This window comes from Metopolophium dirhodum, chromosome 5 (genome assembly GCF_019925205.1).
Source record: "Metopolophium dirhodum isolate CAU chromosome 5, ASM1992520v1, whole genome shotgun sequence".
NCBI classification, from domain to species: Eukaryota; Metazoa; Arthropoda; class Insecta; order Hemiptera; family Aphididae; genus Metopolophium; species Metopolophium dirhodum.
Genome location: NC_083564.1, coordinates 8,646,790 through 8,662,673, shown reverse-complemented (window position 1 = coordinate 8,662,673; position 15,884 = coordinate 8,646,790). Strand labels below are relative to the sequence as shown.

At 27.3% G+C, this 15,884-nt stretch overlaps 1 protein-coding gene across 2 annotated transcripts in view; it reads left to right on the top strand.

The window, feature by feature from the left end:
* Positions 1-10,294: 10,294 nt before the first annotated feature.
* The window catches only part of LOC132944528 (intraflagellar transport protein 172 homolog), a 103,054-nt gene continuing 97,464 nt past the window's right edge, over positions 10,295-15,884 (top strand). Inside the window, exon 1 of one of the 2 annotated variants that reach the window (XM_061013923.1) lies at positions 10,295-10,341. In XM_061013923.1, the coding sequence (XP_060869906.1) occupies positions 10,315-10,341 (27 nt within the window). In that variant the 5' untranslated portion in view covers positions 10,295-10,314. Of the gene's footprint in view, positions 10,342-12,478; positions 12,624-15,884 lie in introns of those variants that run through there. The other variant, XM_061013922.1, reaches the window with a different exon arrangement.

Genomic DNA, 15,884 nt, shown 5'->3' with positions numbered 1-15,884 from the left:
TTTTACAAAACTTATGAATAAACGTATAACAAACATAATGATACAATTTTATTTTTTATTTACATTCATATAATCATATTTCACACCAATGTGTCACATCATTTTCATAGAATTTTAAAATTTAAATTCACACGATAAATACATTTTTATTTTAACATTAAATATTATATTAATTTTAGTTAATTTTACCTAAAGTTAATAATTATAAGTCAATACCTTCAAAAAAATTCACATTTTATTTTCAATTAGTGAACTACGTTAAAAAAATAATACATTAACATTTAAAACTTTCAATTTCTATAAATTCCACATCGATTTTCAGAATGTTGAATGAAGTAGGAGACAGACACAATAACAATCACTTTGCGAACAATTGCAGTCAATGGACAATACTAAAAAGGGGTACAACAAACTAGAGTAAATGTGACATCCTGATTCGTTAGAAAAATGTATCGTCCATCTTGGACATGTCTTTTATTTTTTACACTCGACATTTGGCGTCTTTTTGAAGATATTTTTCCAAACCCTTGTTGTCTAACAAGAGAATTGTCCCCCCAATGTGATGTATGAGACGTTGGGAAAAATTGATGTAACATTGTTCGGAAAGCCAAGCTGAACGCATTGTTAATACGAACGGGTCCTGCGTGATCCAATATCTGGGGAATCACCGGCTATATAAGTAAACGTGAGAAAAAAAGATGAAATATGGTGTTCGGAGTAAATGCCAGTTCTGAATGATGAAATATTAGGTAATTTGGGTTGAAACGACCGTTGGAAAAATGTTTTTTCTCGACCCAAGAATCACAATTTATTAGAATTTGTTAGTGTATTAACATTAAATACATATTATAAAGTATTATTAACTATTAATAAAGTACAACAAAAAATATGACTCACGTACAAGCACTTTTTTTATTGTTATTAGTATCCAAAATGTTCCGTTCTTATTTTATACTGTTCTTTCTCACTTAGAATTTTCAAGCCTTTAAACCTAACGAATACTATACATTTATTTATTACATTAAACAATTTGTTAGATCAATCTGATAAAAATATAATATCTAAAGCTAAAGCTCAAGTATAATATGATCCATTAAAAACAAAATACCTACCTAAGTTGTAATTTGTTTGTTATTATAATTTTTATATCAGATACGTATCAATTCACATATTATAATAAATTATTACAGTTAAAAATTTTATATTATATTATTTTAGTTGTGTACATAGTATTTTGCTGGAACTAAAGTTTTTACATTAAGTTTATGAAAGGTTTCAATCAACATTAAACTTGCGTCCTAATATTAAAGATATTAGTTGCTGTTATCAATGGTTTTAACAACTGTTCACCTACTAAAATGTGTATCCATGCTAGTTATACATTTATAGTTATGGTTCTAAAATATACTCAACCAAAACTATGCTACATTTTGATATTACATTCAAATATGCAAAAATAAGTCTTGTTCGTAAATGTGTCATTAAAATACATGCAAATTCTATAATAATATATATATATAAAATTATTATCTTTATTTGTATTTTAGTTTCATAATTATATTTTAAATAAATACTTATTTTTGCCAAGAATATAATATTTTTAAAATGTAGTTAAAGAATGGAAAAATAGAATTTATTAAAAACTATAATATATTGAGGTCATTAAAAATAATAATTGATCATTATATTTTTTATATGCAATATAGCGCCAAACTATTATTCAGATACACACTATTATTATTCATATTGTTGTGTTATAATACATTAATACAAAGACACCAAATAATTATATGCTGGAAGTTATGAATAAATTATACCAATATATAACAATACAAATACAAATATAAAATATAAATAAATATATACATTGCTGCTTTAGTAATATAAATAATATTACACTTTTTATTAATATTTCATACAAACACAAGTTCGTAGGTCGACAATTCATATAAAATCTAGTTAAGCATACATACACCCATAGGTACATCATACATACTACAATAGTTATAAATGGCAATAACTGTACTAAAGTAAATTTTCAATAGGTTTTAAATAATATTATGAATTAGGATCGTTTTAAAATGAGACTCCTTATATAAATACCTTTTTATTTAATGCTATTTGGTATTCTGAATCCGTCTGATCTGTTATCATTTTTACGAGATCTAGGGACTCTTCAAATAAATAATATATATACAAATATTGATAAAAAAATATGTATAGTATAGGTAAGTAATTTTCTTAGTAAAAAAAAAGTCCCAGTAAGAATAATTTCTTTATCGGTGTTTGTTGACCGCAACCATAACTATTGGTCAGTTTACAAAGGAAAATTATTGGTAAACTTACTTAGTTAAAATTTAGTTTTAGTATGTCCATTGTGACAATGTTCATAGACTATCTATGAAACTTGAAATTACATTAAAATATTAAACGAAACCATTCCTAAAATGCATGATAACTTGAATATAATATTTATAAGTTCATGAGAATTATAATTATAATTAGAAATGTGTCAATACTAAATAAATAAAGAAATAAAGGTGTTTCGATGGATTTTAGATAACTTATAATATTGTCAATTAAAGAAAATGTGTTTCTGGCTAATCAATAACTAAGTTACAAGTTAAATTAAAAACCCGCATACAAATTGTTTAATATTTCATTAATAATGAGATTAAAGTTAAGGATTAACATATTATGTTTATAATATGATTTATGAATTGAAAAGTTTGGATTACTTAAATGTTAGACGTCTATAGTTTTCAATTTGAGAAAAAATAATTAGAGAGTTAAATTACGTTAGTTATTATATGTATTACATTCAAATAAAATTGTGAGTTCTATAAACAATATACTTATTATTACAGTATTGCAAATAGCAAGCACTAATTATTATCATACCATTAAATGCTAAAAACTGAAAACTCAACATTTCGTTGTAAAAACAAGATGTCTTAGAATTTGTTTATGATAATAGTACATATAGGTGTTAAATGTACAACAAATTATATTTTAAGTTATTATATTATTATGTTTTAACAAACGTGCATTATATTTCCACGTATTTTTCTTTATATATTATATCTACTATAATAGAAAGTTGTCGAATTTCATACAGAAACAATGATAAAGCAGAGAATTATGGCGCCAAGCTCGTCTGTTTTTTTTTCGTAAAATAAATTTATCTTTTGTCCAGTATACAAAACTCTTGTTATTTTTGGTGTGTTTCTACATTTGTTGCAAATTAAAAAAAAAATTGCTTAAATAACTCACAGTTTAAGTTTGAATTTTGTATTTTTATTTTGCTATTAATATACCTAGGTACATAGAGTTTGTATGTGATATTAAATTATATTACACTTTTAAGGTCACATAATATTTTTGGTTTTTTAAAAACAACTATATTATAGAATAGTATACTTATTAGTTCTATGGCACGACATATTTCCACAAAAAAAAAAAACAATAACCCCCTTTATTCACTCTTTTATTGACTTTGACATAACATCTCAAAGACTTTTTGAGAAAAGTATCACTCGCATATTTCTGAGATATTTACTATTTAACTATTCTTATCTGCATCGTGTTGTAAAAGATACTTTTAAAAAGTAATTGAGTACATTTTCAATAATTTAATAAAAAGAAAAATATTTCAAATATCATGTTGATAAAATTATTTCAGATAGGTAGGTACTTAAAACGTACCTATAACGTTAACCAAACAATATTGATTTTTTTTTTTAATGTTCAAGATAAGATAATTGCTTGTCTCTTTTGACCTGCACAATAGACAGGTTTTATTCAGTCATAATTTTATTGTATATAGAGTTATGATGTTATTAATATTTATCGTCATATTATGTACCTACACTTTATGTAGTCAAAAATAATTTCAAAAAAGTTTAACAAATAATACATTATTCAATAATTATTTTATTTAATACAAACAGTTTATTTTATATACTCAAACATAAAAATTAAAAATATTAAAAAGCATTAATTATCAACAAAAGATTATTCAAATACTTTAACTGGACTGGTCATATTAATATAATAATAGTATGTAATACATATTACCTATGCATAAGTGCACTATTGTTTTATTCGAGGTTTTCCGAGAAAAATTACAAATTCTTTCGTGCAGAATCTATAATACGGTTATTTTATTCTACGGCGTCAATCAATATGAAATTATTATGTTATGTGTGTGGTAATTGTTATAATATTAAATTGGTGCCGTAATTTTAAAAAAAATGCGGAATAGCTATTTTTCTATGTACTACCACACAACACCAGTGGTGACAGACCTCAACATTTAAAAATAAATTCCCGTTGCAGTATTTCATGACTATTAGTGTAGGTATTTCGCTTCTGTGTTTCGTTATTACATTTAACTGTAATACGTAGGTACTTAATAATATGATAAACTAATTTTAGTACTAAATCTAATCTGCTGTGGCATGTTAAATCGCTTGATGGGATCACGTTTTTGCGTGATCAATGCATCTGAATAATATAATGAATCGTACGTTTCATATGAATCAATAATTGTTAACGATTAAAATTCAGTATATAATATTACGAATTGTGAAATATATTTCGCGTTAAACTTAGGACTAAAATATACGGATTGATTTTACTGTGCTATATTTGTTATAAGTTATAACCTTTGAAACAGTGATACTAAACCAACTTTGAGAAAAGTCGAAAGCACACGTTTGAATATGTCATAGTGATGGAAAACAGGATTTAGGATGGATTTGTGTAGATTCCCCCCTCACATTTGCGTATCCCACTAATTTTACTTGTTAGATAGGTACGACTGTCACGTAGCAAGAACTTAATGGTTAACTTTTATTTGTCTTGCCTCTTGCCGCTAATAAACTTTCACGTGTCATGTTACTGTGTTTACCGAGTATAGAAAAGTTAATACGTTATATTATTATAACACGTTCTGCAACTCATTGGCGGAATATAAACGACCGACAAAAAATGACCGTTACACACATGTGGCGGTAGCTCGTTCCAGCCGATCATTAAGTTTCAGCACGCTGCAGCTCACTGTTAATAATAATAATAATAATAATAATAATGATGATGATAATAATAATAGTAATAAAGTAATGACCGGCTAGGAGATTAAACTTTTATAAACGTATAGTGTTGTATATTATTATCTTTTTTTTTTCAAGGGTGAAATTCATTATGTATAAAGCGTAACGTAAGGTTTATACGAGTAAATATATATAAGTATATAACAATATAGCAATACCCAATGTCTGCGGTATAATATGGTTTGTTTCATAGGAAACGTAAGTCTCGTTATTTCAACAAAAGTGATCACACAATTATCGTACTGAGCGCAGTACAAGTTTTGTTTAAGACCATTGAAGACATTGAAGACGATTGCGGATTTATCGCACCCGCCGAGGGCCACGACGTCGCACTATAAATAGTTATAATAAAACAATATTCTATTTATTTTCATCTAATAGAGTTGTTAAAAGTTTATTTATTCGCTTTTGTGTCGCTTCCATGCTGGTCAAACCGGCTGGCGTTAGAAAAACAGCTCGAGGGACCGAAAAAAGATCTGTCGCGCGAAAATTGCAGAAGAAAAAAACAAACGTCAGCCGTCATACGACAGTAATGCGTCAAGAAATAAAATATATTATCGAAAGTCAAAACATTGATCCAAACTGTCCGAACGCGATGATTTATTATTATAAACAATTCTTAAATATTGAAGGTCGTATTATGTTTCTGAACGGAGCTCAGCGCTCACTTAAATCCTATTTATATTACATTGACTATTCAATTTCGACATTACAGTAAAATACAATATTAAGTTATTTACCACATTAATTAACAATATGTACAATGAACTCACAACTGTGGTTTAATATTTCAGATCATAGATAAATTTTATATTGGTCGCAAATCCTAAAATGTTCAAGGATCAATTGGTCTCAGTTTTCTACAAAATCTCTTGATGGGTCTCTTAAGTGCTTTTTCGACCAATGTATCGGTGTAGTAGCTAATGTTACTATTTGTTCATAGCAACCCTCCTGCAGGGTCGTTAATGGATTTCCTAAGGAAACCACGATCTAAATGGGCACTTCTAACTGTAAATAACATTGTTTGTGTTTCAATTCACACTTCATTGTTATACTAATTCTTAACGTTAGTTTTAAGCTATTTACAGTTTTATTAAAATAAATATCTTAATCCTTGAACGATATATTTTAACGATTCCTAAAATAAATGTCTTATTATTTTTATCTACTAAATAATTTATTATGCTTATTATTAAAAATAATTAAATCGTGTTTGAAATGTATACCGATATTATGAATATTATGATACTGATCATATAATATAATATAAATCACATCATAATATTATTAGGTATGATCAATATAATTGTAATAAAATCAAAAATAATTATTATTGTTCATTTTTAAATTATTCAAATCAAATTGGAATTGTTAAAAAATTAAACTTTCCGTCCAGGTTTTATCATATAGGGAGATATAGACTCAGCTTTTGTTTTACTCGTTAAATAAATTATTTAAATAGCAGTTATTTTTGTAGCCAAATATTTCCCATTACTATAGGTATTACATATTTAAAAACAAAAATAAATAAAACGTCCTGCGTGATGATAAAAAAAAAGAAAAGCTTTGTGTTTAATCTGTGGAAGAAGTATTTACCCAATAAATAAGTTGAACAATCACGGTAGGTTCTAATATATTTTAATGAATATTGTACTGACCTTTAAATTATTAAAATCCTAATATTTGTAAATGTTTAATTAAATATCACCTGTACCACGAGTGTTATCAGCTGTCTTAAAATTATGATGTAAGGACATATTATAATTAATATTATGGACGCACATGCTCATTTGAATACGAACACAAACGTTCGACGGACGTTTGATAATAACGTAATATGGTACTAATGAGTTTTGACTGGGCCTAAATTAAATAGTTATATACCTACGATTCTGATCGTTTAGAATATACGTATTTAAAAAAAAACATTTGTTTGGACATAGCCTAGAATAATCGACGTAAAATATTAAGTCGTATTTGATACGCTGTGACGGTATAATATTATATTATATACCAACTGCAGTATTAACCGAAGAGTAAACTTGCTTCGGCGACGGGAAAGGGCGGGGGGTCGGATGCCGGTCACAATATTAAACATGATTTTTGGACAGCTCAAATGGCCACGAGCGAGTTATGCACTTATGAATATTGCACTGAGCTTTAAATTATTAAATTCCTAATATTGCGATCAATTTTCAGTTGAACACTGCATATACAATGTACTACCAATAAAAAAATTATTTTATAAAGCGTCGGTACTTTATATAATTAAAAATAACCTTACTTTTAAAACTGAATACGGACATAATACTAGACAAATATCTAATATCAAAGTATCAACTATGCACAAAAAATTAACACGATTCACATACTTATATATTGGTCCAAAAATTTACAATATACTACCATTAGAAATTAAAAACAGCAACTCTTTTAAGATTCTTAAAAAAAAATTACACTTTGGCTATTACAAGAACAAATTATAACGTATAGGATTACTGCATTATTTATCATTTAAGTTGTACGACTTTAGTAATTATTGTTAATTTTAGTTTTATACTACCATATTATATTGCATTATTTAACTAAACAATTTTTTTACATAATGCTATATTATAATATTATATAAATAAATAAAATAAAATATATATTTACTTATATTATTAATATTATAGTTTGGTATGTGAGAAATGTATATTACAAATTGTAATTATTTAATTTATAAGAACTATTTAATGTATTTATATTTCAAATTGTGAACTCATGGGCCCCCACACGAAAATGTTCAGTGGGGCCCATTATCTTCTTGAAGAATAAATAAAAATAAAAAAAAAAATATTGTTACAACGAGCGTTATCAGCGGCCTGCTGTCTTATGATTATTATGTAAAGACATGATCGATATATTATGAACGCTCATACCTTCTATCGTTTGAATACGAACACAAACGTCAGGATGTTTGATAATAACGTAATAATACGGGACTAATGAGTTTTGACTGTGCCTATGTATATCATGGTTATTATACGATTCCGATCGTTTATAATATTATAGTCTTATTTAGAAAAAAAAAAAAAAACACTTGTTTGGACGCCGGCCAGAAAAATTGACGTGAATTAATATATTATCAAGTCGTACTTGATACGCTGTGACGGCACCGCGACTGCAGCAGTATATTAACGCAGAGAGTAAATAAGATAAACTGACTTCGGCGTCGGGGGAGGGGGGTGCGCGGGGGATGCCGGTTACAATATTAAACATGATTTTTGGACAGCTGAAATGGCCGCGAACGTTCCGGTGGAAACGATTTTCATTGACCGCCGTCCAATTCTATTTTAACTCCGCGACGAGGTCCGTTGTGCGCATTATTGGCCGTATCGCGGAAAGCCTATCAATGCCCAGAAACCGTTTAAAACGATCATCGGAGTCGTCGGAAATCGGACGCTTTGGCTCGTTCCCAAACGTTTTGAATAACGCCCGCGTCGTCGTGTATTATAATATTATTATACCAGAAACATCGGACAAACCTAACGTAAAATATGTGAAAGTATTTTTTTATTTTTTTTCGGACGTTTTCCTTCCTCAAGTATTATTACATATTTTCAATAGTTCCGAACTCGTCGACGGCGCGCGACCAAACATAATAATAATAATAATAATGCACGGGCCACAAACGACTTTAGACATTACAATGTGCAGCCATCGTGGAACTTTTTTGTTGAAAAGCATTTTCATAAGATAATATATTATATTTTGTGATGGGTAAATACGGTGTCAATTTAGGTTTTTTTTCTTGTTAATAGGTACAAAGGAGTATAATATTGTATATACCCTTTAAAGTGGATAAAAAAGTAAAAAAAAAATCGATAAACATGTTAGTTTAATAATATAAAACGACAGAAATGTAAATAAAAATAATGTGTAACAATACAATTGTAATGTTTTGCAATAGAGACAAAAAATACATTATTTTTATAGATGTACAGATACGATACGATATACGTAATTAAATACACAGTTTCCAAATCACAACATTTCGATTTATTTTAACTTCAAAATAGTAGAATGTATTTTCTATTGATTAACATAATCTTCACATTAAGCAATAATTTTACTGTCAAAAGGAAAATCTTAATGCGAGTTTGTTAAAATGTTAAGCTACCAGTTACGCAAAATGTATTAAGTATATATTTTAAACTCAACGTATAAACACTATATTAAACAGATACCTACATAAACAAACCCGTTATTGTATTGAGATAAATAGAGTATTATTTAATGAGGCGTCAAAGTTATTTTTAAGTTATATTGCAGACACCCCGCGCATTACCCCCAACAACCCCTTAGAAAAATGTACGTCAAACAATAATAAAAATAAAATATAAAACATATGTATTGATTACTATCGAATTTGAATCAACGATGTTGCAGAAGTATTTATATGCAAATTTTCCAATTGGGTAGCAACTATGTGTCTATGTGTCATAATATACGTCATGAAATTATCATAATATAATATAGTATAAAGTGTTAAAATCCAATCAGAAATTCATTCCCAAAATAATAAATACAAAACATCATTAATGATTTACGATGCGTGTTTTGCAAGTGAAAAATAAATACATAATATTGTACTAATCGTGATATTATAATATTGTAGGAACACATTTTAAAAACAAAATACAGGTCAATTCAATTGTGAAAACATAATATTACAATAAGATACCTATATAATATATATTATATTATATTATATAGACTATACAGTATATAGTAATAATAGAATCATTATTTTAAACAAAGGAGTTTTGGCTATATTAACCATAAATAATGTAGGGAAAACTACATTTTATACTTTATGAAAAGAATATATTTGATATTTATTTTACCGTTATTTAATTCTTCATAGAAATGCATATTTTATAAGCATTTCTGCATCTCATTTTCAATATTTTATACATTTTTTCTCTATAGATTAAACGGTGGACATAATAAAATAGTAAAAAATAATTTCAAAAAAGGATTAAATATTACAAATTGTTAAAGTAATTTATTAATGGTGTTTAGATATCAATAAAATATATTATATATTTTAAATGGTTTAATTATAGGCATTGGATCTGAGCACACTGCAGTACCTTCAAGTACGTCCAAGTTCAAGCAAGAATTGTGAAAACTGAAATTTCCTTAAGGTCAACATATGAAAGCAGCGATATCTACATCAAAAGTATTATAATAAAGATAGTAAATAAAATATAAAATAAAATTTTCAAATTGTATAGAATTTTGGAAATTTGGAAAAATTGGCACCGACACCCTTAAGTTCAAACCTCGCTTCGTTCCTAGATTTATGAGCAACAATGATCTTGTTTTTTTTTTTGCTGAACACTTGTACAGTTTTCTACCGACCAAACGAATGGATGATGGAAATAAGAGAACTCAGAATAAAAGAAAAAAATTCAACACCACCTCCCAAAAAAGTCATCCTATCAAAGTAATAGTGTCTACTTTGTGCCCAATTCTGTTTTATGCCTCATTAAAAAATTTTCGACACCGAAAAATGAAACATCGCACTTGGGTATTTGTATCAGGTGTTAACAACGCACAAGAGGCCAATTCAGAAACCGGCCAAGTGTTAAGCAATAAAAATAAAAGATCATTGTTGCTCGTGAAAATAGGAGTGAAGTGAAGTATTATGGGCTAAAGAAAAATTGGACTTGGTTACAGACTTACAGTGTAGATATCACTACTTCGATAGGCTGACTTGTTTTGTTAAGTGTTCTTAACTTGGCTTTTGTTTAATGGTTAAGTTTTTGATGAGGATGAAAATTTTCCACTAAACTTAAAATTGTATCCAAACATATTTTAAGGTGTTCATTTTTTTAATTTTCCTCGCATACCACGCCATATTATATTTCTTACTCATTTATAGGGATCAACATTTCTGAAATAGATTATTTTAGTTTTTAATTTTCCAAAAATTTGGATTTTTAATTTTCCGAAAACTTTGGTTATTTTTGGGAATGTATTATTTTAATATTCTCCAATTTTTCCACGTTTTCCGAAGCTCTGGGAAAAAAACTGTTTTTTCCGAAATTTTCCAGAATTTTCCGGAAATTTTCGGGCATTTTGATCCTTACTCGTTTATGTAAGGAATTTACACAAAGAATAAATTAACTACAATATAATTTATTTAATAGAATCTTAGTAATTTTCTCTAATAAGGTTAGATTAAATAATATTAGGTTAGGTTTAATTCAATAAGAAAGAGAGATTCGTTATTTTTCAGATGATGTATGAGGCACCTGAAAGGTTTATTGTTTAAATAATGCATAAGTATTTCAACTATGCGTATCACTGTAACTTTGTACTTGAAATTGCGAGTATAGTAATGAGATGGTAACATGTCCAACTTTAAGTATATTTTGAATACAACAATCGTATGACTAATTTAAAGTTTTTTTTTTAAATGTTATAAAATAATAATGACTTGAAGATACAGACTATTATTTTTGTTTTGAAAGAGATTTATTTATACATTTTCTGAATGTAAGTATTGTATAGTTTATGAAACTGAAAACATTTATTACATTTTTAAATACTGGAAATACGACGTATACTACCCAAACATTGTTAAATTTTTTAAACCATGTAAATACAATATTAAGCGATAGGTTTTTCATTTCGTTTGAGTATTAAGCTTTCAAACTAAAAAATAATATTGACGCATTATATATATACGTATAATAAACCCACCCCGCCTTTCAATGTTCAAAAAATGAGTGTTTATTTTATAATTTTTTACGTTTTTTTTTTTTTATCGAAAGGTGCTTATCCCTGACGAACAAAAAACCCTTGATGTATGTATTTGTGTGCAAACGAATAACGTTTTGAGTGGAATATACCGATATGGCGGTATATATTATAAATAATATATTATATTATTAAGTATACTCCATCGGGTTGTGTTTATAGAGACATACAAATAAACTAATGGTATTAAAAGAACGGTAGGGGCACGCTCTGGAATGCGTCTAGGGCTAGGTTTTAAATGAAAACGTCATTCCACACCATGATATTATATTTACTACCGCCGGGGATGTAGATATTTTATTTAAGAAAAAAAAAATTGCACATTAAGACCATTTATTGCTTACATCTCGTCGTTTGGTCCGTTCGTTCTTTTCGAACGCTTATTTTGTTCGTCCACAACCCCACTCCACCAGCCGCAGCCGTCGGCCATGCGAAACACAATAATAATAATAATATTATAGTCGCGGTAGTCATAGCGACTGATTTCGAAGTCATCACAACAATTGGTGAGCGCGTGTGACTGTGTTATGCGGACTCTACGAGTATTTTGATGTGTTTCGATATGCGCAGCTTTACGGAATTTGCTTGTATTTGCAGTTTAATCGGCCGAGAAATCAAATCACAAAAATCCTCTTATAATATTTCATTAGCGCGATGAAGTTGAAACATTTGCAGTCGTTGACACAGCAGACGGAGGTAAGTGGTCTCTAGGCAGTAAGTATAGAATAATACGCGGGTAGGCAAACGATGAGCGAAACTTTTTGAAAATTTCATTGCTGTCAACAACACAATGTGAATACTTATTTCAAGACACAAGTGACGTATTTGTTACGTTTTGCGTTGGCATGGGGAAAGGGTACATAAGAAAAGAGCACGTCTGAGTAGAAATTTGAAGGTTAGCAATGCCGGCTGCAAATAATTTCTCTTGACGAATAAAATGTTTTTAAGAGAATATTTGATTATGCAAAACGGAGAGCACTTCTTTTTTATTTTGCATATTAAAGAGTTATACATATTTCTTTGAACAGTGTGATAATTTTAATAATAAAGACCAAAGTCAAATCATTCTACAACTTTTCTACGTTTATATTATAAAATGAGTTTGAAGTTCGTTTATCATATTTTGCAAGTTTTTGTATAAAACGCGTATATTTATTATCCAATACCTATTTATTTAATAAAATAATATGGTTTATGCGTCAAACTTAATTTCATTAAGATCTTTAAAATGGATCCTATTATACGTTCGTATATAATATATAATAATATAATATAATATAATATATTATATATAATATTATATATAATTATAATAAGTACAATTTTGTATTGGACATTTTTTCGTTAACAACATTAATTAAATAGTGTTGTAAATGTGAAACATTTTTTTATTAAGTCAAAATGTATTATTGGTTATATTGATTAGCGATACATTGAGTATCCAACATGCCACAATTTTACATTATTAAATAAGCGATAATAATAATTTATGATTTATCATACTAAATTTGTGACAAACAAATAGCTTTATACTTTAAGAAATATTAATTCATTAAAATATCTGTATGTGCATAGATAAATCGTATTTGATAATGATTGTATTTTTTTTATCATCTATTTAATAATATAAATAAAATCAACTCGTCTGTAAATAATTTTTAAAAAAAATCCTGGAACAATATAATATTTATAATTTTAAATGTTATTATTTTTTGGAAGTCACACCAGTCACACTATTATTTTTAATAAAATGAAACATTATTTTATTTTAGAAAATTTATTATTTCTCCTAATTGTATTTATTTTATTGGGAACTACACAAACTTCAATATGGAGTTACATAGAATAATATGATATTGTTTGACAAATAATACAATACCCTTTTTTAATATACCATTATAAATGTATATAAGTATTCATGATAATATTGTTGCTTAATTTATATCGTTGACATGATGGTATTTTTCAAATAATTTATCGATTTTTATGTAGATTCATTTAACCAAATTTATGTTATTTGAACTCGTTGGATCGATATTGAAGACGTTTGGTTGTGAAAATACTTAAATCCCCACAAAAAAATTATCGAATAAAATATATGATAATGTGTAAAATTCTAGATCCTAGGAAGTAGGAGCTTATTTTCCTCACAAAATAAACAAATATTTCACATGGTTATGACTCATAACTTATGAGTAATATACGTTAATTTTTTGTGGGGGTGAGAAGCTGATATGGCCCACAAATGTACACATTCTATTATATTTTAATCTATCGTTACTTTCTTGTGGCGACAAATTCCTTGAATCTAGAAAATAATCATATATAGGTCAATTTATAATATTCTCTGCTAAGTATACCTTGAGTTTCGTTATTGTGGTATAAAAACCACATGACCCTATGAGCCTATCACCAAAAAAAAGTGGAAACCTCGGTATCTCGAAGTTTCTGTATATTGAATATTTTTTTCAGTCCCAATCATTCGAGTTTTAAATTACCTCGATAACTCAAAGTTTCGATACGTCGAATTTATTTTTGGTCCTTAAAGCCTTTGGGATACTGAGGTCCCACTGTATTATTGTATGTAGACTGTAAGTATATACATCTTATATTAAATTCAGTTTAATAATTTTACTTTTTTAACCTTCCAAACATGACCCAATATAGTCTTAGGTAAAAAATATTGTTATAATATTATATTACTATAGTATATTGTTATATAACGTCAAAAAAAATGCCATCTTAAAAAGTAATAACATTAAGTTTAAACGACCCTGTCGGGTAAACTTTAAATGAATAAAAAAAAATGTAAACTTATGTAAAATATTAATTAAAAGTGCACTTTTTATTTTTAAGTCAAACACCATTTAAAATTATTAATGCATAAAATATGTATAATATAGTACATACCATACGAACCATTTTATATTTGAGTCCTCATCGGGTAAGCAGCGTTCATGGTGGTAGTTACAATACTGGTGTGATTTTTTCGGTCCACTATCATAATAATAATTATATACCATAGAAAGTGTTGGCATCTCTATATATTATCCACCTTGGTTATAAGCATTTTTTGCTACGTCTGGACGCGCATTAAGGACAATAAAAATTTAAATAAATAAAAGGTTTAAAAAAGTACGAATAATAATTATTATACATAAATTATACACAAGAATAAAATAATTATTTCGCTGAAAATGAATTGTATATTGGTATGTATATAATCTTACTAATATTAATGTGAAATTTTATTATAAGCATAATATCTACTAGAATATTTAGCAGGTATACGGTTTAATCCGTAGGTACAAGATTTTTATTTTCTATTTACGAGTATGTCAACCAATGTATCCGGTGTTTCCAACGTTTTAATAAAAATTTATTGGTAATTTATGCTTGAGTCTTAAAATAATAAAATTTAATTAAGTATCTATTGGTTGATTAGCGTGAAGTGAAAAATATAAGATTTAATTTAAAATTTTAACTGTTTTAAAAACAAATAATTTATAATTTTGAGTTCAAAAGTTTTCTCGCTTTTCTCCATTACTTTTTAAGTTTTAAAATAATAATAACTTATAAATAAGCCATTCGGGACTAATGATTTCAATTTTCTTCTAAATAACTTTGGATGATTTTGTCGTTAATATGAAATAATAATTAATATACTTATAAAAGTGCATTATATCGATCAATATTTAATACTTATACGCAGTTGTACCTATATCTCACGTACTCCTAGCTATTTATTTTCAAAAAATAATACACATTATAATGTAGTACTGTTGTTTTCTGGTCATATGAAAATTAGTAAATTTTCCAAAAACACTGTTGTGGTGGTTATATTCCTTTTATTTGGCTAAGACGATCGTAGTTTACATTTATAACAAAAAATTCCCATAAAAAAAAGGAAAAAAATAGTTTGAAATAAATGTTTTTAATGTTATTATAACAATATTA